This window comes from Osmerus mordax, chromosome 7, assembly GCF_038355195.1.
Source record: "Osmerus mordax isolate fOsmMor3 chromosome 7, fOsmMor3.pri, whole genome shotgun sequence".
In the NCBI taxonomy this organism is placed as follows: domain Eukaryota; kingdom Metazoa; phylum Chordata; class Actinopteri; order Osmeriformes; family Osmeridae; genus Osmerus; species Osmerus mordax.
Window position 1 is genome coordinate 14,808,771 of NC_090056.1, and position 27,929 is coordinate 14,836,699.

General features: G+C 44.9%; 1 protein-coding gene across 1 annotated transcript in view; it reads right to left on the minus strand.

Annotated features, from left to right (window-relative positions):
• Nucleotides 1-202: 202 nt before the first annotated feature.
• The window catches only part of skia (v-ski avian sarcoma viral oncogene homolog a), a 57,636-nt gene continuing 29,909 nt past the window's right edge, over nt 203-27,929 (minus strand). The window contains exons 2-7 of the mRNA XM_067240179.1: nt 7,691-7,810; nt 7,127-7,242; nt 6,393-6,691; nt 5,961-6,274; nt 4,652-4,882; nt 203-3,585 (exon numbers count right to left, since the gene is read on the minus strand). Coding sequence (XP_067096280.1) covers nt 3,391-3,585; nt 4,652-4,882; nt 5,961-6,274; nt 6,393-6,691; nt 7,127-7,242; nt 7,691-7,810 — 1,275 coding nt within the window. The 3' untranslated portion in view covers nt 203-3,390. The remainder of the gene's footprint in view (nt 3,586-4,651; nt 4,883-5,960; nt 6,275-6,392; nt 6,692-7,126; nt 7,243-7,690; nt 7,811-27,929) is intronic.

The following is a 27,929-nucleotide window of genomic DNA, read 5'->3' on the forward strand; positions in this document are numbered from 1 at the left end:
TAATTGATTTGAATATATTGTTAAAAATATATATGAACTGGTGAAAAAAGACAATGAATATAAAGACTCTACAGTAAAAAAAAAAAAAAAAAAACATGGGATAAACAACATGTTTATGTGGGGAATATTCTCTAACGCACTGCAATAATTGTTTTTGAAACATGGTCTTGGTTAAAACACAAACTCAAAAAAACAAGACAGCTATTGTGTAAGAAAAGATTTCTTTTTGAAAAAGGAAACACCATGTACATATATAATACAATATTGTAAATGAAAAAAAAATATTTACATTTGTAAATTCTTATTCAAATCCTCACACTGGCTAGTTTTTGTCTATTAATATGTACTGTTATTGCTGCTTTATTGTCCTCTATTTAGCAAAATGGTCTTGTTTAGAAAATAATAAATCATTTAAATCGTTTTTTTCTTTTACATGGGAGACCAAAGAGCCAATGTCATTATTTTCTCCCTTTTTGTAGAAAACCATGAATAAAGTAAACTACACATATCAATTCATTTTTGTGTAAAAACAACTATAAAATGTACCAATTTAAGGTCTGTTGAAGTCACAGACTCAGTGTCAGTCTCTCATTAACATTGCCCTTTCTAAAGTAGGTTAAGACATTGGGCTTAGACATAATGCCCTCTTGATTTGTTATACATGGTCACCTCTAGATGGACCGAGCGATACCCTCAAGAGTTACCTTAGCATATATCAACGGTACATACTGATTTTTATAAAATGTTTTGACATGCATATCATTGAAAGAACATTTCTGAATGAAGAAAAGCGATCATTCAAAAAGCCTACGGTTCAGCATTTGCAAATTGTTCAATTATTTCTGCTTTAAAAAAGGTCAATGTAAAGTACTGCTGTAAACTGTATTGGAATAGGAATACTGAAAAAGAGCTGCATCTGTGAGCTTGGCCCAGGAGGTCAAGTCAAGCCTGCCATAAGGGAGATTTGCTCAGAAAGGCCAGAGAATGTTCTAGACTCCCTTCAAGAGTGCAAAGCAAACATCCCTATCATCTACCCCAGCGTCTGCACTGTGAAGGACCTAGCATCCCTGGAGAAGTTGACTCTGAGTCCCTATGCAGAGGCCAGCAACAACAATTACATCATCAATGTTCCTGTTCTGGAAACCTTCTGCCCGCTTTCAGGCACTTAAGGTTGTCCAGCATTGCATTTGAACTTGTTGTGATTTGCGTGTGAAATTCTTCTCAGCTGTATAATAAACAAGGTTTAGTTGACTTAAAAAAATGAGATTCTTTTTTTTCTTCTTCTAAATAAGACGAGTTTGCTGTATATTGCATAACACAATAAAACCCTTACATGTACAATATCAATGCCCAATAATGACTATATGTATGGCAAACCTTCTCAAATGTCATGCATAAAGAAAATATATGAGTTTTCTATTGGAAAAAAGGAACATAACAGACAAAATATCCCCACATTAAAAACAACAACAACATCAACAACCAAAGGAAAACAGCATTAACACAATGTACATTCTGATTGCATTGTACCCACTGTGTAATTGGAGCATTATAAAAAAAGATTTTATGCAATATTTTCTGTCAATATGTGAGCAATGTATCTCTGGGCTCCAATTACCAACGCCTTCCATTGACTGGTTTATTGGAGCAGTGTTTTACATGAAACTTCAATTAATTAGTCTAATATTAATAAATACTAAAACAAAAAAAAAAGTTGGCGCTGAATTGAATGTGTCACTTGCACTATAATGTCCCACTGTCTGTTCTAAAAGTCAATTTACCACTAAAGCAAACAGGTCATACTTTCGGCAAAAAGGAATAGGATTTCTCAGCAGCCAGGACTGTGTCAGCAAGCAAGCAGGTAGACCCTTTTTCCTTTCATTTTATTTACAATACTGTGTTTTGATAACACATAATAACATTGTACTTAAATGAGATGCATATAATCAAAAAATGCTTACTGAATTTATATTGTTGTTGTCATGAATATTTCTTTTCCAAAGTAAAAATGAAGACAATAGTGGGAGTATAATGCATTATAACAGTACTTTGTTATGACAAAGTGCGATTCATTACTGTAAAGTAAAAAAGAAACATATTTATATTTACATACCATAATTTATTAAAAAGAACATATTGTGGTACTTGCTAAAGGCGCCACTTTCAGCCCTAAAATCATAGTATCCAGAAAGAGTCTTCAAATCTTAATTGAGCGAAACATGCATACTTTTGTTAATCAAATGTAAAGGAAAAACACAGTCAAGCTAGTCTGAAATCTAGGCTTTAGGTTACACAGACATTGATCACAAAGTGTATCTTCATAAGATAGACTTTTGGGGTTTGACCCAATGCTCACAAACACACAATGACAAAAAATTGTGTGCAGTTTCTGTATATTTTGTCACTTGGGGAAAATTGTTGTCACTATCTAAATGAAGTGCTCATTCTGAAAGGTGCCTAGAACGTAACACTTTTTTCCAAATACAAAGACATGACTGGTTCCAAAGAGAGAAAATATCAAGTCAAATGCAATCCTACTCACCATTTCATTAATAAACTTGATGAATGATTTTGTATTTCTGGAACAGTACAGAAGAAAATGATCAGACTTGATATGTTTCCTCAAAGGATCACAATTACTTCCCCTAGTCCAACAAACCCATGGTGGCAATAGTGAGTTACTCTCGCTTGATCGAGAGTAGTCCTTAGTTCATATTTTTTGTCATATTTTCTTTTTGAAGCTCCAAAAGCACAAACAAACAAAGAAAAAAGTATTTTTACATATCGCTATACAGTCTCTTAAATAGCTTATAACATTGTGAAATCCTCCGCTTTCTTCGAATTGAGAGAGAGCAGAGGCTTTGCCAGAGTATGTGGGTACAGTCCAGTCCTTCTGCATGGCTCCGTCCGCCATTTTAAAACTCTCCACTTTGTGTCTCTATATGGGTGAGTTGTAATATACTAATATCATACTATTATCATCTTTTTCATTTTTCTTCATAGAAAGTCTCTATCCAAAATGTTGCTTGGTTTCTTGTCAGAGAAAATACAGGCACAATCATATTTTGTGCTATATATAGTATTTTTTTCTCCTCCCACAATTCAATTTTCAGTTCTGGTGGTAGAGGTGCATTTCAGTGCTTGTCTTAGTAACACATATTTCCTTGGTCCATGTACAAATATCTATTTTTTTCCCCAAGGATGCACCCAACCACTCAGACTTTTCCTGAAGATGGATATGCGCATATCAAGGATGTAGCTCCTCAGTATAGATCATCTTCTCTATTCTTGATCTGTCCTCTCTGTCTCTGGGTATGGGGGTGGGCGGTGGGGGGTTTCTAGGGTGAGTTGACTGTGCAGGCAGGACCTGAGTGGAGGAAGTTGGAGGGTTTAGTTGTCGGGGGGCATGTCCTTGGTTGGCGTGTCCTTGTCTGCACCGCTGTCTGACTTGGGCCACAGCTGTTGCTGCAGCTCCTTGACCACCCTCTCCAGGTGCTCCCGGGCCTCCCGCTCCTGCAGCAGGTCTGCCCGCAGCTGCTCACGGTCTGCCTCCGCATGCTGCAGCTTCATCTGTAAGTCCTCGATCTGGAGCACACCAAAAAAAAACAAGATGAGTTTACATTTAGCAGACACTCTTATCCAAAGCGACTTACAGTGAGTACAGGGACATTCCCCCGAGGCAATGGGGTGAAGTGCCCTGCCCAAGGGCACAACGTCATTTTCCACAGCCGGAATCAAACCAGCAACCTTCTGATTAATAGCCCGATTCCCTAACCGCTCAGCCATCTGACCCTGAGTTGAAGATGAAGAGATGAATCTCAAAACCAGTCATCACTGATGATAGTGTCGTAGGCCGAAAATGCACCTGTTCTGCTAAAAAGCTAGCCACCACAATAGTTTAGCATTTAACAACCATTTTGCAAGTATTATACTTTGTCGTATTTTAACTGAAAAATGGAAGTTGAGATGCAGACTTGCAATACAATTCAATGCACTCTAGACAAACCCTTAAGAGGAACCGATACAGCGTACACACCCTAATGTTGTCGTCTGTGTGGCTCACACATTCAGACCACATCCGGTAACCATTACCTCACTATCCAAACGGTAAACTTCTTCACCCAGACACAGTGAACATACTGTTAAAACTAAAACACAGACCTTAATTCTGTCTTGAAATAACCCAAACACGTATTCTCTCAGATGTAAATACATTTATTGATAAAAGGGTCGAAAAGTGAATTTCACTGTCTCAACCAACTAGAGACATAACTTAAGACTCTACCTCCCTTTTGTTTTGTCTAATCTACATTTCCCATGAGCCGTAAGAGGAAGTAGATGTATTTTCCTGTTTCCTATTCGGGCTGGCACTTATCATGCGTCTGTGCTCTTTGGGTTACACCCATTTATTTTCGACTAGAGAGAAGGAAATGCTTTTTTCTGCTTCTTGACCATGAGAATGCTTATACTTGGTGTGTGATAGCAATACTGCAATTACTTTCAGTCCCATTCAGGGTGTTCATGAAATGTGACTCACACTAACAGACACTTGGAAATATGAATGCATGAAATATGAATGCATGAAGGAGCAATGGTGTGTTTTCTTTCAGTAAATGTGTGTGTGTGTGTGTGGTAGGGGGATGGCCTTCACCTGTGCAGAGTACTTGGCACGCAGACGTCCGGCCTCACAGCCCTTGTCACACACTCGGAGCTGCCGCGCCTGCTCCAGCTCTCTCTTCAGACGGACGCGGGACTCGTTCGCCTCCTTCATCTTCTTCTCGCTCTCGGCGCGCAGGCGCTCGATCTCCTTCCTCAGGTTGCGCTTGGCCTCCGTGGCCTCCCTAAGCTTCTCCTTCTTAGCCACACGCAGGAACTCCAACTCCTGGAGGGCAGAGATACATCACAGCAAGAGAGTCAGCATTAGATCCTCTGGATGTTTCCACTTTCATTAACATTAAAGGCTAAATGTTCCTAAGAAACGTTCCACTTTAGAAACTATGTCCCATTGTCCCCACAATATGTTATATTTAGTATGTATTACTCACTGGGCATTTAGCTTTTTCAATCAATATAATCAATATAACCAACTGTGTAATGTTGCAAGAAAAGAGCTGGTTCTGTTTTTAGATAAGTCAAGGTTTAAGTAGATGAGAACAGGCAGATATGAAGAAGTGAAGTTTCCTTCCCCTCTGAAACTGAGAGACAGATTTACGTGTTTGTGTGTGTGTGTGTGTGTGTGCCTGGAAACACACCCATATCCTTCTCATGGGAACTGAACAGTTTGGACAGGCATGTCTGTCATCAAGCTTTGTAACTTCCCAAAAATAGGATGAAACTAATCTCTCACACCCCACGCTTTGTTTCCTGGGTGGTTTACATAATGTCATTTGGTGCATTCAGGAGCTGTTAAAAATATAATCTGGCTCGTATATAGTATATTGGCAAGCTATTACACATGAAGACAAGGAAGTCAAATTGAAAAATAGCTCTTCTCTAAACGCAAACAATGAGAGGAGTGGAATGCTGTCACTCTAGAATGTTCTCTGTCTCAGGATGCTCTGTGGCTTACACACCAAGACATTCCTCGTCAGCGTTTCAACTTGGTCTCCCTCCAAGACCAAAATAAAAATGGATGTCGGCTGACTGCTTTGCAGCAACATCCGCTCCCTCTTTCCTTTCTGCTAAGTCATGGTCAGCAGCCAGTCATTTGAGTTTTAAGGCCTTTTTGTATTAGTTGCTTAATCCGTGTGTTTTCCCCATTTCTTAACTGTTTCCTCCCTTTTGATCACTTCAGTAAAGTTCATGTGAAGTGTGATTATGATCAAAAACTACTTGGTCCATACCACTCAACGGTATAATATGAATAGTGATATCTGATCTAAAATTTAAGGGCATAGTTTAGACATAGTATTTGTGTGTTTGTGTGTATGTATGTGTGTGTGTGTGAAAGAGGCCTTTACCTGTTGGAGGCTACGTTTGGCCTGCAGGGCAGAGCCGAGCTTCTCTTCTTGCTTGACTCTCATCTTGACAATCTCATGCAGGAACTTCTCCTTGGACTCCTTGGAGTCCAGCCCGCTGTCCAGGGCCTGCCTCAGGGTCTCTAAATCAGTCTCCAGCCCTGGCCCCGGGGCCTCTGGAGCCACAGCTGTGGCCCCAGACACTTCAGGCGATGTGATGGGGGCCATAGGGCCCTGGGCCCCAGGTGAGCTCAGGTCTTTAGCTGAGCTCGAGGAGGTGAAGGAAGGGGAGGAGAGGGAGGACAGGGACGAAGTGACTGGTGGAGTAAAGGAAGAGAAAAATAGGTTTGTTTTGTAATCGTTTCCAAGACTTTAATAGAAGTTTGAAAGTAGTAACACAGTAGCACATCTTTTTGTATGCTTGTCGTGACTCACATTCCTCACGACTCTCCACTTCGATTTCCACCTCAGAGTCTTTGTCCTCTTGGGGGGGTTTGCTCGCAGTGGCGGAAGGGGGGCAAGGGGGCTCGGGCGTTGGGTGTGGAAGCTCCCCTGTGGCCCTTCTCTTCCGCGGCCTGGAGCTAGCACTGGCCCCCTCTCCTGGAGGCTCTCCCCCACTGGGGTGGGAGGTGCTGGGCACGGACGGGGACATGGGCCCCACCTTCCCTGGGGGCTGGGGGGTGAGGGCCACGTTGGGGGCCACAGCGCTCTCCATGCTCTTGTAGTTGTAGAAACTAGGCGAGGAAGATCAAATCAAATGAGTGTGTGTTTGTGTGATGCTTGTCGAACTGGCACAAGCTGCGGCACTTCAAGTGGGTGCCAACAGAGTGAGTGTGTGTGAGTGCGGTGCAGTGTGGGTGGCAGCGATACAGTCAGACATGAACTCTGACCTCAGCCCACCCAGACAAGCAAGTGAGCTCTCAGTGTGGCATCTGGCAGCTCATCGAGTATGATAAAATGAGCACTAAATTCAAATTCAAAATGGCAGCCAAGCGAAGCCAGTGCTTTTTGATTGCCACCCAAAATCTATAAATCCATTATCGCACATATACAACCCCATCAAATGTTTTCAAAGCTCGTGGACAAGTGGTTTGTTTAAGCTGGCATATCGTTCCACTCTTCCATTTCAGTGGTATGCGTCCATGCCTGTCAGTCAATGTGGGGCTCACCTGTCTCTCAGAAGGGCAAGAGGGCGGCTTGGGGACTCTTTATCCCCAGAGGACAGGTTGGGGGACCAGGGTCTGAAAGCAGAGGGCCTCTGTCTGGGCTGGATGCAATTAAGGCCCTGGGAATAAAGAACAGTATCTGTGTCATTACGGTGATACTACATAAACGATGTTGAATGATAGGAATGAGATCAACATGACTGTCCTGTGTACAGTCAAAACAGACAAATGGCAATCTGAAAAGATGGTTTCTATTGATTAATAGTTAGTTCAGTGAGCCACCATCTTGATGCATTCCTATGAAACTAGAGTGCAATGGAAGTCACTAAGGGCAACTTTTTGGGATTATTGATCTTTGTAAGGAACATCTATCATTATATTGTGGTTATATTGGGTTTCATAGGTTTCTTTAGCAAAGCTCCATTTTCAGTAAGTGAATCCATGGACAACAAGCTTCTACAGTTACCATAGACCTGTCTAAATATGAGCCATTCCCTCAGATCCAAAGCTGGACAAACGACCTACGATAAGTCCAGCCCAATTAAGAGGTGAAATCAAACTACCAACCTTGCTAGCCGAAGCGGATAGGGATCGTAGCCAATCAGGTTGCTTGTCCTTGTCAGCTGACGAGGACTGCAGTGGGAAGTCCTCATGTTTAGACTTCTTTGCTGGAATAGGATCCGATGCCTATTACATAAAAAGAAGAAAAGAGGCTTTATTAAGAATTGCAGGATCATTATGAAAGTTAAGTCAAGTCAGATTCAATTTTGAAGGACCTTTCCTATGCCTGGTTAACCAGACGTTAAGGCGTGTGTCTGTGTGTGTGTGTGTGCAAGTGCATGGGAGAACTATAATCCCTGGATAAATAGAGCACAAATCAACGATAACTGCCTGAGACAGGTTTCACGGGCAAGGCGTCTGACAACTGTGAGTGTGCGCTTGTTTAAATATAGGAGGGGTGTTGACGGAATGTGTGGGTGTGTGTTTGCTAGAGGTGGGGGCAGGGTGGGGGGGGAGAGAGTCACCATAGTGTCAGACAATGCCAGATTACCAAATCCAACACACACACACACTTTCTAAAAAACATTCTCACTGCTGGGGTACAGTTTGTGAGCAGTTTATACTCTGGCAACAGATACACAAACACAAACACACACACACACAAATATTTATTCACAATGCATTAATGGGCATTGTAGTGGGGCTATGGGTAACCAGAACCAGAGTGTCCCTGAAAGACAAGGGTGGGTTTGTGTCAGCCTCGCACCCCATTGGCTGGCCATAATACTATGACTTCACTCGCCTCTTTCTCAAGGCAGTGGCTGTCACTCGTCTAGGCCCTCCATTCCCCCCCTCCCTTCTCTATCCACTTCTGTTGCTTTAAAGCATTTTATTTCAACTATGCTTAATCTGCAATGTAACTTTCAACATGTTATGATAAAAATACAATTTCTTCTTTAAGTAACCCATAGTGCTCATAACTGTTCATTGGTAAAGAAAGGCTCGGAGCTCGGAAAACCAAATGTCATGTGCATTCAATTCTGGGTCAGACGCCATGAGATGTGATTCTCTCTCTCTCCCTTCCTCTCTCCTCCTCCCCCTGTCTACTGGACATGTGTTAGGCTGCAGGGTCACACATGTGATGCACATCGCCTGTCCTCAGACCAGCTTGCTGTGAAACGCCCAGTAACGCCACAGTCTTTTTTTTTTTTGCATGGTACAGTCGGGCTCCTTCCCTCCCTCCCTCCCTCCCTCTCTCTCTCTCTCTCTCTCTCTCTCTCTCTCTCTCTCTCTCTCTCTCTCTCTCTCTCTCTCTCTCTCTCTCGCTCTCTCTCTCTCTCTCTCTCTCTCTCTCTCTCTCTCTCTCTCTCTCTCTCTCTCTCTCGCTCTCTCTCCCCACTGACAGACTGGACACAACACTAAGAGCACACAGATACCCGTTTATCCCCTCCCTTTCCCCCTCCCACACTGTGTCTGTCTGTCTATTTTGGTGAAGGGTTCCCCTCAGGAATCTAAGAGAGGCAGAGGGAATGTGGATGAAACCCAATGGCAACAGTTGCACTTTTAGTGGGTGTGTCTCGGTGATGGTAGATTGCTGGCTGCAGTGTGTGGCTTGCGTGTGGCGTGTGTGCGTGAGATGTGTGCGTGAGCGTGTGATGTGTGCGTGAGCGTGTGATGTGTGCGTGAGCGTGTGCCTCCCTCACTGACAGATATCTTAGGCAGAGTTTCACTAAGATATGGAGCGTGACACAATTAAAGCAAATCCATGGTGACTAAAGCAGATCAGTATTTGTCTGCTTCCTATTGACTCACACACACACACTTGCGTGCACACACCACCTCTGTCTGCCTTAAAGGAAGGCGGAGAAGCCGGAACAGGTGGCCACCCTTTCTCCCTCCCTCCTGCCCTCTCTGCTGCCCTCCGTCTGCAGGCGTGACCATGTTGGGACCTCGCCGTATGCCCTCATGCCTGTGTAATAGGACCTGGTGCTGTGTTACATGTCTGGGAAGTGTGGCTAGACAGGCCGAAGCACCAAGGGTCATTAGCACCAGCACTCACTCCCACCGTTCAATAACTGGATCACAGGGAGAAAACGGGTTTGTCTTCAGTAGAAATCTGAACGCTGCCTTTCTAAAATGTCACCCTGTAGAGTGGTGCTGTTGACAAGACCAGTAGTGCTGAACCCACAATGCAGTACAATAGAACAAAATTTGACAGCAAATGAGAAAGTAGGGAGGTTGAGCTACAGACTTTGCTAAGTGCGCTGGTCCTGTAGCCTGGGAACCAGAAGGAGGGCATTAAATACACTTCCCCTCTCACCCCCTCCCCTCCCCTCTTCACCCCCAGGCTGAGCTGGGTGCCACGTGCCAGCCCGGGTCTCGTGGATTACCCCTGCCAGCATAATGGTTTTCAATCTGAACTAATCTGGCAGACAGGCAGACAGCTTTAGTACATGCATGCAGAACAAGGCACATGCATGTGCGTTACAGTGGTAACAGCTTTGCATGCTAGCTTTAGCGTGTGGAGCATTAGGCCAGAGGAAGCAGGACGTTGGAAGGAGGGTTACAGTGGACTACTGGGATGTAGCCACTGGTGTGTGTGTGTGTGTCTGTGTGTGTCAGATTGGAGAAGATGTCTAGCTACTGTGCACCTGACCGCTTTACCGTATGACACAATTGAGATGGAGTGCTAGGCCCACACCCAAGCATGTGTGTGTGCGCATGCATGCGTGTGTGTGTGTGTTTGTGCATCTGGCTGCCTGCCAGCCCAGCCAGATTGGACAGGAACTGCTGGGAGCAGTGCTTTGTGGGAGGAAGTGAAATCTGAAGGACGGACTGAGGTGAAAGTTGACACCGCTATCTCCCCAAGACTCCTGTCATGCAACGAACCTGGGATACACACACTGGGATATGTAGAAGCACACACACACACTCACAGACTCTGGATACAATTCTCCAGGCACAGGTGTGCCCCTTGCCCTGTGTCCTATATACACACACACAAATTCACACGCACACACACACATACCCTATATAAGCATGTTTTATTAGAAACCCATTGCTGATAAGCCTCATCATTGTAGCGGGAATGCAGAAACCACAGAGTAAGAATACCTTCAAAGACAGAGACGGAAAGAGGAGGGACGGCTATATGATCTGGTGCAGATTAGATGGCATAGACAGGATGTCACACCTCTAAGATAGGGAGTTTTGATTAGCTGAGGTGTGACAGAGACAGACATGGCCATACGGGCGCTACGCTCACACAGAACCCCCCGCATTAGGAATGTCACACCTCAGTGTAGTCATAGTATCTGTGCCCCCCATCTGAATACTCCTGGCTAGGAATAAACCAGGGATGAGAGGGTGGCAAAGCTTCTCCACATGAAGGATGGAGGGAGGGAAAGAGAGAGGAAATAGTGAGAGTGGCATGCTACGCTCAGCTGCCAGGGGCCCCCAGAGGAGTTTACAATGGTGCATACCTCCACTTGTGCCTGTGTGTGTGTGCGCGTGTGTGTGCGTGTGTGTGAGGGAGCAAGACAGGATGGGTGGAGCTCGCCACACACGCCTGTTGCGCTCAGTCAAGGTTTGTCTGATTCATTTGAGACTGTCTGTTGAAGAGTACTTCCCCTGTCTGCAAGTGATAGCAGCGTTACTTAGCCAGACTGCTGTTACATCATCCAAGACCAATGCTATAGACATACCTATTACCTACTGATAGAGAATTATCACATAATCAACAGTACAAACACTATTCTTAGTCAGAATAGTGTTACAAGAATACTTGGTAGAGGAGTGAAATATTCCTTTTCTGTGAAACTTCATGCTAGAAAAAAAGGGGCTAAAGGTCAACTCTGACCACATCGGCACAGGGCCACCTGTTGCTGGGGAAACACTGTGTCTGGCCCTTCACCGTTATGCAACCAATCAGGGGAAAGTTCACAGAGAGGTTTTGATGGCTGCAGGGCCAATGAGAAGATGGTTCATTGAGAGGGTTAGTGTGGCATGCCCTATTAAAGCAACCACAACAAAAAGTACATGGTGGATGGAAACATAAAGTTGGGCAGACAATTGTGTCTCTGAACAGGAACTCACTTTGACAATTTTGATGGGAGAACTAAGATAATTCTGTTTGATTTCCAAATGGAATATTGGAAAAGGCAAATAAATCCCCCTGGTCGGAAAGAGTTCTTTCTGTGATAGTCTATATTCTCAAAAGGTGAAGCTGACAGCCTCCCAACATAATCTGTCATTTGTATGTCTCTCTCTGCCCCACTCTCCCTCTCTCTCTCTGGCCCACCCACCCTCCTTCCCTCTCTCTCTCTCTCTCTCTCTCTCTCTGCCCCACCCTCCCTCCCTCCCTCTCTCTCTCTCTCTCTGTCTCTCTCTTTCTCTCTCTCTCTTAGTTGGACTGTCTCTCTTCGAGACTGCATTTCCTGTGTCACATATAACAGGATGTCCTCTCAAAACGGACAGAATTCCATTCAACAAAAGCAGGCATGCAAAAGGAGCCAGAGAGAGGCTCCCGGGCAGCCTCACGGTAAACAAACAAACTCTACAGAGATGAACAGCCAACCTTATCACTGCCATCTCACACTCAGAAACAACATGGTCGCTTTCTCATCTAGTAAAGTCTTGTGAAGTTATGCTTCAGGTTATTTTTTTAACACTGACCAGATTTACCCTGTCACTTCCTGTTTAGGAATTGCACTTCCTCGATTAATGACAGACCGTGACAGAATGTCAACAGTTGGTTCAGTGTTCAGAAACAACTGGTCCTTGGCTGGATGACGCTTAACAGGTCCTGTTAGCCCTGTGCCAACATCCACTCAGACTAAGACTTGGTGAAAGAGCAAACAACCAGGTTTTTGCTTTTTCTGTTTTCCTCTTTCACCCTTGCTATTTGAAAGGGTGCATAGCGAGCCCCACCCAGCCTATGACCTGGCTGTGGCCTTCTTCTGAGTCCCGCGGAGGGGCCACACAGCCGGAAGGGAGGGTCTTCCTGGAAGCCCGGCTAGCGTTTGCTGCTCTAGTAGATCTCAAAAAGACCGCATAACATCAAGAAAAGCTGTAGACTGGTTATCTTGCTGTGCCCAAACCACAAGAACCCAGAATCTATACATCTGCTGGCAGAGAAACAGGTGTCAGACAACATGTTGCTCCGCTGAATATGAAATGCCTCTTAGCCCGTGTTTGACTGACTACTTGTCTGTTTCAGAGCTATGTTAGATGGTTCTGTTTACAGTTTTTTCCCCCAAAGTATAGGTTGTTGTTCCTTTCTTCTGTTACATGTGGAAATGTTGTTTTTCGAGGTTCAGACGGTGAAGTTTTATCAAGAGAGCTTTGCAGAGTTGAGTGGCGATCCCTCCTTCCCATTATATATAATAATAATATATAGAGCTGTAGAGGTCTCCTGGGCAACTCTGTACACTGGAGTGTGTGTGTCTCTCCATGTATGCTGTGTGTGTGAGACCAGTAAAACCTGGGGTCTGTTCAACACTCTAACATGGGATAAAAATACACAGATGGTATGGTCGCTGCTGAGAATACCACTTGTGAGATTCCTCGACAGTGTGTTTGTGGGTTACACACACACACGTATACACACAAACGCACACCGCCGGTTTTGGCAAGCGGTTGATCACATCAGTCTCTTGGCTGTAGAATCTTGGCGAACAATTGGGCCTCTGTGTTCCGTATCAGGTAAATAGAAACACACGACTGCAGTTCATATCGAGACGATTTAAACATTGCAGAAGATGAGGGCAGTTTTATAATTGAAGACATTCTTTTTTAAATATAGTGACCAACGGTGGTTATGTAGACTTAGAAGACTCTATACTTAAGAGCTCTGCTGACTAAACTTGAAATTATCCTTATTTAATATTCACTTTGATGCACCAAGGAACACATTTACTGTGCTCAGCACATCAGTGAATGTGTTTAGTCCTCCTATATCCTAGATAAACTTCCTGACTGAACCTTGTTCTTGATGAGATATTCTCAACACTGGAGGGTGCTGACACCTGTCAAGGAAAAAATGTGTGTGTGTAGGGGTGTGTGTGTGTGTGTGATGAGAGGCAGATGTTTAGGATATCAGGTAGCACTCTGCTTTCTGTAGCCACTTACTGGTAAAGGAGGCTGTGCTGATGGTGCCTGACTGTACCACCAACCCTCTCTAAACCCCATCAAACCCCAATCATTTCCCCTGAAAGGCAAAATCCTAACATTTTAAAGCAAACCCCCTGCTGCTTCAACCACTTCTCTGGAAACATGCTCTTAACTAAATGCCTCGTTTTTTGGAAAGATAAGGGGGATATTTTTAAGAAAGTCTTGTTGACCTCTTGTTTCTAAGATGTTTGCCTTGATTTCCTAGAATATAAAAGAACCCCATGTCTGGTGTTGTTTCTCCGCTGAGGGTTCCAGTTCCAGGAAGAGTCTAAAGAGGTAGACATAACAGACACATCCCACATCGCTAGGCTACGCTAAGCTAGGTTAACTTAGCGCCACCACAACAAGCGACTAAATTAGTCTGTGTTCCCTGGAGGACAGGGAGCCTACACTCCCAACCACATCAGAGAAAAGGAGAGAAAGGGGGAAGAGAAAGTGCTCCAAAAGAGAATGCATAGGAGCAGGGGAAGAGGGAAGGAGAGTAGGACAGAGGCATAAACACTGGCAATGGAATTTGGGCAGAGTGCAGCTGCTCTCTGACACACAAGCAAACTGCAAATGCAGAAAGAAAGTGTGTATCAGAGAAGTGAAATAGAGAGAGAGAGATAGACAGAAAGATATAGCTGGCAACTAATGTCTCCCCTTGTCCGACTCCCACTGGGCTTCCCTCTAGCCTTGTAGAGCAATAAGTGCACAAACACGCAGACGCACACGAGAGAGAGCAAGAGAGGACGAGAGAGAGAAAAGGTCTCCATTTCCTCTCGCCACATTTGCTTTGGCAACTGTTTCTGTGGGAATGGTGAAAGACCAGTTCCCCTAAGCCAGTAAGAGTGTGTGTGGAGAGTTCAGCCCACCGTAGAGGAAGGATCCAAGCATGGGGGGTGGCCCGTGGTAAGCAAATACAGCTGGACTTCTCCATCCTACATACATATCCCCCCGTGCCAGGGCAAAACATTAGCCTGTCCACTCCCTGAGCTGGCGTTTTATGGATGGATCAGATGCTAATGCTAACACTTTGTAGTCTAGTGGGATGTTATACATACAGGATACTTCATAAATGTCCATATGTTGTTGACTTACAAAACTCTAATACGTAAACAATTCATTATTTGTTATTTGTGATATTGGTTCACAACTTGGGGAGAGCCTTAAATCTCTCAGTACCTAAGGCTGGTGAACAGACTTTGACTGGAGAAAGTCACCCACCCCTTCTCCATTTATAGCTGTATACAAATGCTCAAATTCTATTAAATATATTGTTTAAACATTGCCCAGCAACCAATGAAAGATATAGGTCTAAAAGACACAGACAGCATTTTTCAAATGGAAAATAGTGCCAGAAAAGAATTGAATGCCCCTTTTATGATGCGAGACAACAAATATTTAAATGCCCTCTAAAAGCCAGATAATTCAATTTACAATGTTTTAAAAGTTGTTCTGAACCATGGCCATACACTAATGGAAATTGTCATTGATCTGTATGCGTGTATCTGTACACAATAAAAGCAGACAACAACAATGTACCAGAAAACACATTATAGGTCGAGACACGAGTCACCTGATGAGAGGGAATCAACTCAAATTACACAGTTGGATTGCTCATAGACATGTTTTGCAAGGCAAATAACAGTCCACAAGTCCACAATTCCAAAAATGTCATGAAGTCCATATTGTCTATAAGCTTTCATCCAGTGGTTACGGCCTGACTGTTATAGTGCAGGTCCTTCAGAAAAAAAGTATACCTGAGGAAATGACAGAATAGAAACAAATTCCAGCTTTTCCAGCCTTGCAAACAATGTGCTCCGGAGGGGGGGGAGGGGGGGGGAGGGGGGGGGGGGGGGGGGGGGGGCAGCTGACAGCAGAGAGAGAATCAAAAAGAAGCTCTGCTGAGGGCTCTCCATCAGCCGTTTACATGGAGCATTATGGGTAACGAGGCGAGGGGAAGAGTGAGTGTGTATATGAGTACCCTCAGGTTAGGCTTGTTTGTGAAAGGGTTAAGTCGCATGGCTGGACAAGAACATAAATAGCAGCAGGGGGTGAGGGCATGGCATGGTAGCCAGCTGGCTCAGAGGGAGAGGGCACAGACGCACACATAAACACACACACACACATCGCCAGTTTGATTTCCAAGTATTACTTACGGGGCACTGGAAGTCCAGCAGGCATTTTTTGGTGCCCCAGCTGAGACTGCTACACATGTACAGACATGTGACAAACTTCCACACAGACAATCGCCAGAGATCCCTGTGCAAACGTATTCTGCTGCAAAATCCACTCTGTCACACACACAATGCGCACGCACGCACAGACACAGGAGCATGTTCACACACCCATGTCAAGTCACACCAGCGCACTAACACACACATGCTCAGTCAAGCACACACACACACACAAATGCAAACAAGCGTACAGACTCCACACCACAGAAAAAAGCAAACACACCCGACTCACTTCAAAGAGCACAAGCAAAGGGTTAAGTTGTGGAGACAAGCCTCATCCCATAACAATAAATCACATCTGAACACCTAAAACAACCTCCCAACCGTTCCCCACGGCACTTCTATAGACACCCTAAACAACAGACTACATGGTGCACTCAGCAAACTTGTCTCGGTTACATCAAACCTTCCTCCACCCCTCGCTTGGGGATTTCATGGTTTAACAGACATTGGCAAGGGAGGGTTCACACCATACTGGCATGTCTGCCCAGAAAGTCGAATGTAGAAAAGTATTATATGTCAATTTACACACACAGCTTTCACCGCTAAACCTAAAGATTTGTTTATGAATTCTAACATGGACCAAATGTACACCTATTTGCCTTGTGACTCTAAGTCTTTTTCTTCATAAACAATCTTATTAGTCACACCCGTGCAATGGCTAAAGCTTAGCCCGCTGAATTCGTCTATGTCTTAGCTCGACTGCTAGCAACTGGGCCTGAATCCTAGGCTGTGAGAGGAGCGGGAAGGGGGTACGGAGGGGATTTAGGAGTGTGGCTAGTCGTCAAATCCCTCCGTCTTTAAGGCATCATTATGCCTGCTAAAGCCCTTCCCTGGAGCCCGGCACTACTGAGGGATAGGGACAGACGACCAATTACAATCTTAACCTCGTCCGCTGCATACTCAAAGCCGCTTTGCTTCCCTGTCTCCCGCCCTCTGCTCTCTCTCTCTCCCCCTCTCTCTCTTTCTGCCCACCTACATCCCATCTCGAGCCAGACAACTTCACATGGGCTGGCACAAGGGTCGTGTTTAAGGCCACTTCACCCAACCTGGAGAATAACGCAGACTCTCTTGACAATGGCAGCAGCCATTAGGAGGCCAATTTGTCTGCAGTGATGCTGAGCATTTAAAGCATGCTGCTCGATGCTACAGAAATTAGTTCCATTTAAGAATTTAGCACAAGTAGTCAACATGTGAAAAGCTTTATTCCTCACATGCGAGCATAGATGCCAAATCAATAATGTTGAACGTTTGCTGAGGACTAGGAACTTCTTGGTTACAACAAATGAGAAAGAGGTCCTTGAGGTAAATCAGGTGGATGAAGTGGTATGCAGTCTGCGGGCTTGTTGAAATAGCCCGATGTTGAGCGTTATGGTAAGTGAATGATACTCCAACCACCAAGGTATAAAAAACATGTCTTCAAAGGTTGTCTGATCGTTCACCTCAAGTGCCACTTGACAGACCGATCCACGTGTATGCAAGGCTAGACAGACAGACCCGGTGTCTATCTGTGATGTCACATGGAAAGTGCTCCCTGACCTAGAAGTGCATATTAAGGGTATGTGGGAGAGCAGGGCTCCTCTTTACTCTCTCCTGTCTCACTACATCTGGTCTGGTGTGAGCTAGAGAAATCTGATTATCACCGCCTAGCGGTGCTCAGACATGGAGTGTGTGTGAGTGTGACTCGGATTTCTGGCACTTTGGCCCTGTCACGCTCGTTCTCCTCTGCGGGACTGCGGCAGTCACAGCAGCAGCTACGCCACAGAGGCGTCTCTCATTTCCATAAGAAAATCCACTAAATCCTTCTTTTCCATAGCAACACAGTCACGCTCATGATTAAGATGCTCAAATTCAACCATGTCTCTTTGCCGTCACTGTTTTTTTTTTTACTATTCCAAATTGTATTAAATCTAACTGTTTAATGGGTCACCATCACTTCAGGAGGTTTTGGAATGTCCACAATGTAATTTCCCAAATATTGCAGTTGAATGTGGTGGATATTGGGATCAAGCAGGGTGGCAGGATATGGTGGGATTAGGCTATTGGGACGATTGAGACTGTGAGAGTTCAGCGGGGGGGGGGGGGGGGGGGGTTGTCAGGGTGATGGAGGGTTGAGGACAGTTAAGTCACCCTGGCTGAGTTGTCTGCTCAATCCTCTTGATTAAAAACCCGTATCGTTCTCACTGTGACACGAGAAACCAGAGTCTATCTGGCTCAGGTTCTCCTACCCACTTCAAGAGGGGGTATGGCCCTGAGGGGGCTATACTAGAAGGTTACACACAAAACATGAGAAACACATTTTTGTGTTTATTTTTGTGTTTCTCACAAGTGTGTGTGTGTCAGTGGGTGTGCATGGTACAGCTTGACATGACCTTGTACAACTGTATAAGGCTCAGCCCACCTGAAACAGCAATCCTTTCAGACCTACAGACCAGAATACAAACCACAAGAGGGAGGATTAGAAGTTTGCGTTAGCCTCCTTCCTTACTTTGAGCCAAGGTAGGGTCAGCTGTCAGCACCTGGCGTAACCACGTCAACTCAACCATGCTGTCCGTTCAGTGCGAGGCAGTGAACAAAACTCTGCTCCGCATTTGCCTACTTCTCCAACAGAGAGGCCTACAGTCGTGTGCAAAAGCACACAGTGACTTCTGTTGAGCGTTCAAAAGGCAAGCTGTGTTCACCGACGACCATGTTTGTTGTAGTTGGGCATTAAGTGGGCCATGCGCGGATACGCTAATGCATTTGCAGACATGGAGGACAGATACATGTAGCATGCTGAGACCTACATTAGAGCTGAAGAACAAGCACCTATACATACAGGTTACCATCACATGTAAGTGGCGGTCCTTATATGAGGGGAATGTGGACACAGATATTTTGGTCCATGTAGTTTGTGTGTGAGGGCCTTTGTTGAAAACCTTTCACAAAGCATTTTGTGCTGTTAAAGACATTAAGATGTTCACGTCCATTCAGTCATAAATGACTGACGCAATTCTCCGATTTGATTGCATTGGATGAACATAGCTCCAGTCTTTATGCTTCCCTTCACATTTAGAGCAGGAGACAGTCAACCGTGGGGCAGTGGCAGAAGATGCTACCCACTACAGACCTGCATGTGACGTCTATCTGGGACATGCTTTGGCATTATGACTGTGGTTTAAATCCTCGGAATTAGAGTGCCTGTCCAACTCTCAAGGCAAAACAAGCCTGACAGATACAGCCATAGTTTTTGAAACCCCCAGACAGTCAAATAGTATGGAAATATAGTTACAGGCTCCTTTTTTGCATATTACTGCCACTCTTGCTGAGTATTGACCCTGTATGTGCTGGAAGACATTTGTATTTTTGGCATTTTGACAGTGTCTGCTATCTCATTTCCAAACCTCTAGAAAGCTAAAGGCACTGAACTTGCCCAAACAAACATTGTTTAAATGGAAGACTATCAGACGGGAAGTTGGCAATTGCGAGCTGAAATGGGGAAGTCGGGTTTGTTGAGAGACATTGGGTCACGTCCTGTTAAGTGTCAGGACATCTTCTCACAAGACCTTCCCACAGTTTAATAGCCAGAAGAATACGGCCAATACAAGTCCTGGTGGCGCAAGCGTAAAACACACCAGTTCCACTGTAACAAGTTTAATTTTGGATTCAGCCAAAATGGCCAGGAAAACTGTCACAAGTGTCAAGTACTGCACCGAGTCTGAATCGACGCTCCGTTGAGACACTGACAAGCCGAGCGTGGCTTGGTTGACTAGAAAATGGCTGCCAGTGTGCATGGATCTGCATAAGTCGCATTGCAATTGAGTTGCTTGTCTGTGGGGGCTGACTTAGAAGGCAGTGGAAGAAGGCATGGGGTTGTTAGAGCTGCAGTACTGGTGTGATGGAATGTTTCTGACAGCTTTCAGACACTTGGCACTAATGACTCTCTCCATGCCCTGTGGGCAGGTTGGATTTTTCCGCCAGTCAATGTACCGTACAATTTAACCAGCCTTGCAAGCATGTAGCTGCACGCTAGCCAGTCAGCTCATCTCAATTAAATGTTGAGTGGAAATGTTTCAAACCTTTCAAAAGTATAACCAAAAGTCTAGATTCTGTCAGTTGACGACAGTGTTAAATCTGGCCTGTCTACGAGGTGTTTTGTGTTTATTTTATAGCTTATGTCCCTTCTTTTGATCTTTATTTGTAAACATTGAAACGCCTAATGCTTGTTAGGTCTGTGTTGTCTACCAAAAGGTTATTTTGTCTGCCTTGTAGTCAAATAGGCATTACCTCTTAGTAGAGTGTGAAATCCTTGTGTTTACACTCTAGCCTACAGTAGGTTAAAGCTTAGTTACACTAGCAGGCTGTCAGATAGGTGCACATGAGGGACAAATCAATGAGCACAAGCAGCCAGCAGCTTGGCTTGGGGGGGTTGGGGGGAGTATAGTAAATCAATTGCCAGCAAATTCATTTCCATTGATACCATCAGCCTAATGACAAGGCATAATAAAATGATAATCAGGCCTTTAGCCACAGGGAGAGAGAGGTCGTTTGGCAGTATGAGGCATGGGGATGTGTCAGTGGCCCAGATTCCCAGATCTGTGTGTATGTGTGTGTGAATATGTGTATGTGTGTTGTAAAAAAAAGAAATAGGGAGCATGTATGAGTGTGTGTCATTTGTGGCCACAAGAATGTACTGTATGTGTGTGCTTGCCTGGGTGTGTTCGTGTACACAATGCAGGGACAATTGACGTGCCGCAGTGCTGTCTGACCTAATCCCTAAGGTATGCAGTCCAATGACAGTGGCAGATGGGGCAGTGAGTAGATTAAAATCTCAGCAGCTAACCTCGCGCCAACTCAAACAGACGCCGATTTAAATAAGGAGGTCTAAGACAATTACGGCACGATTCCGTCAGAGCCAGGAAAAGTCACGTAGGAAAATGGATCTGCATTTAGATGATTTGTTTAGCTTTTTAAGAACCACAGACAATCTTCACCAACAGCCAAACTACAAACAGTAAGGGTCATGGGCTGAGGTCAGACCCCAAATCAGCATAATTGGAAGACAGTGTTGTGTGTGAGCAGGAAAGACTAAGTAATCAGCAAAACATTTGTGGGCCAGTCCAGATTGTGGCATGGCAAAGAAATTCCTCCGCTGTCGTGGTTGCAGTGGGGCTGAGATGTGGGTCGGCCCAGTGTCAGGGCAGCTGTTGGGGCCCAGTTACTCATGGTCCACTGGTCCGCCTCATTAAAGTTTGCTTCTAAATGGTCTGTACTGAGAGTCGGACTCCAGGTGTCTCACAGATACACACACACACACACACACATACATACATACAATGGCAGAAGCCTAAAATGCTTCATGTGAGCGTTTAAAGCCCCTGTTTTGCAGGAGAAGTCCCATTGGGATATGAGCCAAAAAGAGCAATATTCCCCTGCAAGCCACATCCCCATATCCATCCACTAACAGACAGACAGCTAAAAGATCTGACTACTGTCCTCCTGCCAAGCTCAGTGCCCTACTTCTGCCCCTGACACTAACAGACCAACACAACCACACACACATGCACTTTGTCATTGTGCCAACACTAGCAGTGCCAAGCTTCGCCATATTGGCAGCCATTCAAGAGAATAAGAAGACCAGGGGGTAGTGTCACTCATTTCAAAATCACCCATGACCCCATCTTAAGGGTGACATCTCGGAAATGTACGTCTTGTCTTGATTTGTAGGTCTCGGCATGATGTGTTAATTCCCCGAACATACTTCCATGATATCTTCCGTAAGATGGTGGAATACTACGCTTATCCTATCAGAGACGTGGTGCCATAGTCTTTCAAGAAGGGTACATCCCCCGCATCTGCACACAGCACATACTAGACTGAAATTGGCTTTGCAACATACTGTGTAGTATGGGTGGCAGGTGGTAGATTAATTAGCAGAAATTAAAGTAGTAGAGAATGTGGGAGGTAGGAAGGGCCCATGAAACAGGAGATGGAGAGGGTTAAGAGATAGTGGAGGAGGAGGGCCATATAAGCGTAAAAAGAGCTTTTCCATTGAAGTCCTACAAAGGGCATATTGGGGGTGAAGTTGAGGTCGCGTTGTTCTGCTTTAGTGACAGGATAGTCCTGTCTGTTGCAGGAGTTCATTCAGAGGTGAGCGAGACGACCGGTGCTGTAAACAAGTCTGAAGTTTATAGCCACTATTTGGGTTTGTTGTTCTACTGCATTCTGTCCCAACTGCTCTCAGGGCCCACAAAGCAACGACAGAGACAAAAAAAAAAGCAAGGGTGCAGTAAAAAAAAATAAAAAGCTGTGTGGCTCATAGGGGCTGACTGGGGCCCTAAAGACCAGGGTCAAACAGAGAGCAGTCTCAGGTCAAGCCCTTGGGTCCCCTGTCTTGGTCATCATGGGAACCATCTTGTTTTAGCACAGATTGTCCCAAAACAGGAAGTTCAACTGAGTAGGCAAAAGTTTGTATCGCAGTAAACCATATGAGGATTGTAAAATCAGCAATGTTTTAGAGTTTAAATTTCCAAAGCGATAGATTATTAAGACCAGGAACTTGGAGTTTCCCCACACTGCACTCACTACATTTTAGCTCATCATTTGTTTCCTGATGTGAGATATTAGCATGAATCAGCACCAGCTCTCTGGGGACCATGTGAGAGGATAGAGGGGGTTAGTGTGAAAGGGTAAGGAACCTCCTTTAAAATCTCTCTGTCCAAACAAACGGCCTCGAGGCAGAGGCGCTAACGTTACTACACGTCAAGGACAGGAAGTGGGAAAAGAAATACACGAGCTCAATAAAGGGAAAAAATAGGAAGGAGGGAAGAAGAAAAAAAAAAGACAGGATGTTGTGGTTGTGGAAAGGGGAAAAAAAGCCACCGCTCTTTCCTCACTGGAATCCGTCTTAATTAAAAAGGATTGGTTTTATGTGACTGCCCGAGGGGAGATGGGTTTACTGCAAACATGTTCAGAGACCAGGGAGGGAGGGAGGAAAAGGGGAGAGAAGTGAGGTTGGTGGAGGAAGCGCATGGGTCCTTTTCTAGCTTGCAGCTCCTGGGCAAAGCCAGCTTTATTGCAGGTGATGAAAGCTAAATGAATAGGTGGTTTAGAGGTCGAGTGCGAAACAGATTAATGGGCCTGGCCCGGACTCCTTTTCATCATTTTGCCCCTCCAAATAAAACTGGAAAGCTCTCTTGTGTATGTGTGTGTGTGTATGTTTGTGTGTTGTGTGTGTGTGTGTGTGTGTGTGTGTGTGTGTGTGTGTGTGTGTGTGTGTGTGCGTGTGCGTGTGCGTGTGCGTGTGTGTGTGTGTGTGTGTGTGTGTGTGTGTGTGTGTGTGTGTGTGTGCGTGTGCGTGTGCGTGTGTGTGTGTGTGTGTGTGTGTGTGTGAGAGAGAGAGTGTGTGTGTGTGTGTGTATGTGTGTGTGTGATAATCTGAGCCTCCAGACTCTGCCACAGGGGTTGGAACCGTTGGATCAGTCAGCGTCTCATCAATCAAAGTGTGTTTCAGAGGATGTGTTAACCACCACCTCCCTCCCCTCCACACACACACACACACTCAAACGCACACACAAAATGACACACCTAGTCAATAAATTCCCTGGTAACCACCAATTCAGCTCTGTGTGATTCTCTCTCCTAGCTCTCCGAGTACCTCCCCCTTGTGGCTGGAGGCTGGATGTCGTGCCTTACACTGGGCCGACCCACAATCCTGTCACATCTCTTGTGATTGGTCTAAACCCTGATGTGTCGTTTTCCAGGTAGCTTCATGGATGAAAGAAGGTCACAAACACCCGTCTCCAGGGGCCGCCAAAATAAAATACCAAGACCTAGCACCATGGCAACCGGTAAACTAATCAGTTGTGTCGAGGTGTAGACTAAACTGTTGATACTGACGAAAAGCAGGCCTCTCTGCTAGATCCTTTGACCAGACACAAAGTTTACACAACACAGGCACACACACAGACGGACACAAACCAACAGATGTGGAAACACAAACACAATTATGTAAACACACACACACATACACACTATGCCCCAGAGCAAAAGCACAAGGAGCACAGTGACCTGCCAGAACCTGGGCACACTGTTGTTGTTGTTGTGTTGGTCAAGGTGACATCTGTTGGGGGATTTTAGATCCATTATCTGTGTGTTTGCAGGCTTATTTGGAGGAGCACTGATTGAACACACACAGAGTATGAAGAAGCAGCGAGGTGGTGAGAGAGTGATACTGTGTGTGTGTGTATGGGCTTGCACACACACACACACACACACACATAAAATGGCAAGGTGTGTGGGAGCCCCACCTCCCAGTTTCATTACTGCAGGGGAGCTGCATACCAGAGCCTAGCCACAGATAACAGATAATAACAGAGCAGGTACAGGCATGACCAGCACGCACACACACACACAAACACACACACACACACGGATGGGAAATGAACAAAGGAACAAGCTGTGCAGCTGTGTGTATAAGTGAGAGAGATGTAAGAAAAACACACTGAGGAGGCCACAAGAGAGCCCTGATTCAGTCTAAACATTCTTTAACACACACAGTCACACAGTCACACACATACACACACACACACCAATCAAGGAAATGGCAGAGTGGTAGCAGCCTTGCACACTACTCTGACCTTTCACTCAGTTCAATCTGTTAAATAAAATGCACCCCATCAATCCAATGTCTGACAGCGCTAATATACCTCATCTCTCATAGACAGAAGCTCACACAGACACACAGAGACACACACACACATCCATCAGGTTTTTAGCATACTAATACATCTCATATTTCATTCATGGAGTGAAAAATAATAATTTGTTTCATACAAAAATGTCTGATCAAAACTGCACAGGTGAATATTGGAACTGTGAAAGGCGCAGTGAAATACCAACAGTTTCTAAGCTTTTAGCTAGCTAAGAATATTCAAGAAAGTAAAACGTCAGTATTTAAAGTCTTTGTCTATGTGAGATGGCAGACATTTTGTTTATGTCTCCAGACTCCATTTTTCATAAACTGAGAAGGCTGTTTCTGCTCATTTGCTCCTTGATGTCTATGTCTCTCTCCCTCTATTTCACTCTCTCTCGGCTTTCCTCTGTCTGTCTCTCCTTGTGATTCCACGCCCTGCAAATTCTTGGATCAAGTTTCCCTCCTTTTTTTCCTACATGTGTTTTTTTTATTCCTTGCCTTGTACTCTTCTGAGTCTGGCAGGCCTGTGTTTTTCACCATAGAAACCGACATAACAGACGCATGCAGCCAAGCTCAAGCTCGGCAAACAGGGACCAAATAAAATCCATCATACAGCAGGTCTGTGCGAGGGCTTTTCCCCCCGCGGCACCCAAGCCATGGGTTAGTAGGGTTTGGGTGCAGGGGTTTGGGGCTGCTGGGGGGCCTAAAGTTTTGAACAAGACGTCATTCGCTCAGCCAACCGGAGGAACAGTGTTTTTCAAGTGGACACAGAGCAGAAATGTAAAAAAAAAAAATGGGTGAAATAAAAGATGAAATCATCCTTATTCACTCCAAACTGTGAATTTGCTTTAGCACCGCAATGGTGCAACTTCCCAACCTCTAACACAATTAAGCTTGCCAGTCATGTGGAAAATAGCACCCTTATTTGATCCATTTATGATGTTATTCCTTAAAACGTTGGATATTTGTTTTAGTTACGTAAGCTCTCTCCCTCCACAGATGGAATGAGTGACGTAGCTCAGACGTTTGCCATATCCTGGCCAGGAGGCCGATGAGTACTATGCCATTTCCCAACAAATGATTCTCCTCCAACAAAGTCCCTAACAAATGTATTAGGAAGACACTAAAAACCTGTATAGAAATTCCTCACCAACATTTGGACCATTACATGACTAAAGATGTTGTGTCAAGTTCCCTGTGCTGCTGTTTATGTCCTGTTCTGTCTGTGTTTATGTGACTGCGCCAGCTCTGCCTTTATGCTCTTACTCACAAGCATAGTGACACACACACAAATACATCCTGTATGTGGTGACACAAAACAAATTTACTCACACAGGGCTACAAAAACATTCACAGGAACACACACACACACACACAAACAAACACAGGAACACAAATACACACACAAACACACACACACACACTGTCAGCTGACATTCACCAGTGCAGGCTAGCCAGTCGTCGGCCTGTCTCTTCAACCAATCACCTCGCTGCCCTCAGCCAACCCTCAGGTCCAGAGGGATAACTGGCCGTCTGAAAGGAGATTGCTATTGGTGGCCTGGGAAAATGTACGTGACACAGAGACAAGAGCCAGAGAGACAAGCTGTAGAAAGACGTCATTGGGTAACAAACAGTCTGCTCTGGACTATGTTAGCTTGATGTCTGTCTCTTTGAATCTCTCTCCCTCTTTTTTCTTTCTCACATTTATATCTCTCTCCAACCTCTCTCTCTCTCTCTCTCTCTCTCTCTCTCTCTCTCTCTCTCTCTCTCTCTCTCTCTCTCTCTCTCTGTCTCAGACTTCTTCCTTTCCCACTCCTTCTTCCCATCCTTATCCTCTGATCTTTATTTGTCAAGGAATACTCCGCTTGGTGCTTTAACACCTCTCGCTTCAAGTTCCTCTTGATCTTTTTCCATGACACAATTACATAAAGGCATTTGGTAAACAAAGTGTTTTCTTCCTCTCTTTCCTGACCTGGCTCTGCCGGTTATGTCTGGGGCATAGCAGACTGATGCCAGACCCACTTATCCTAATCTGCACTAGTCACTATGAGATACTGTTCACCTGCCTATGTCTTGAAGTAAATAAGAAAAAAGGATGGTATGTTCTTCCTCCATGTTAGTCCTTCCCGATATGGACTTACTGGCTAACTTAGAACCCACCTGCTGCTCTGCAGCTTAATAGCAGTTAATGCTAACAACAATTTGCTTTGGTAACAGAGGCTAACTAGGTAACACTGACCACTTTCCTTAACTATTCAGCCTCTTGCACCACCCCATCCTCACAACCATGAGGCAGAGCCAGGAACTATAGAACCTGGTGCCAGGAACTAGAGTTTGTGGCTTAATTTGTCCCCGGGATGCTACTGTAGGTTGCGCACAGAGGGGAAAAGCCCTAAGTGGGAGCATAGAAAGGAAAAACAGCTGTCTGTCTCTTGGAGAATGGAGGAAATAAAAGTGTTCCCTCCAGAGCGAGGATGTACCAGTTGAAGTTGGCAGGCTCAGAGACTTTCCACTGACAATGTTTCCCAGAGGTTTCTCTTTTCCTTCTCTCATGCTCTTACGGTCTCTCTCTTTTCTTCTCTCTAAACTCACCCTACTCACACAATGACCAGAGAGAGAGAGAGAGAGAGAGAGAGAGAGAGAGAGAGAGAGAGAGAGAGAGAGAGAGAGAGAGAGAGAGAGAAAGGGGGATGTGAGAGCATTTCCTACACTTTCCATTCTCTGTATCTTGGCCTGGTGGAAGGTGACTAGATATCCATACCACAGAGGAATAAGAGGGGACGAAAGAAGGGATATACAAAAAAGCTGAGCAGAATTGCAAAAAACAAAACACAAACATGCACCATGAGCAAAAGCAGGAAGCCGCCAATGGGCTTAAGGAAATGAACATCAAACTGTCTGTGCTGTGCAGCTCATTACAAACAAGGCCGACTGCCTCTTTGTGGTAAATGAAAAACACATCATAGCAACAGGAAATGCATAAGTGCAATCACTTTAGTTAAGATAAGTCCGAGCACACGCAGGGCTAAACTCCTGCTAAAATAGTCTAGAATCAGCTCCCAATGCACTGCGGCTATGAGGGAGAGCCAGGCTGAACAATGCAATGCAATCATCGTTCTTGCCTCTCAACTCATCTCCCTAGCCCTCCATGCAGTCACATGCAGCCCATAAACTCCTGGTGCTCCAACTGACTTACACTCTCAAGGTGTGTCAATCTATGAGTTAGGGTTTTTTTTTATGC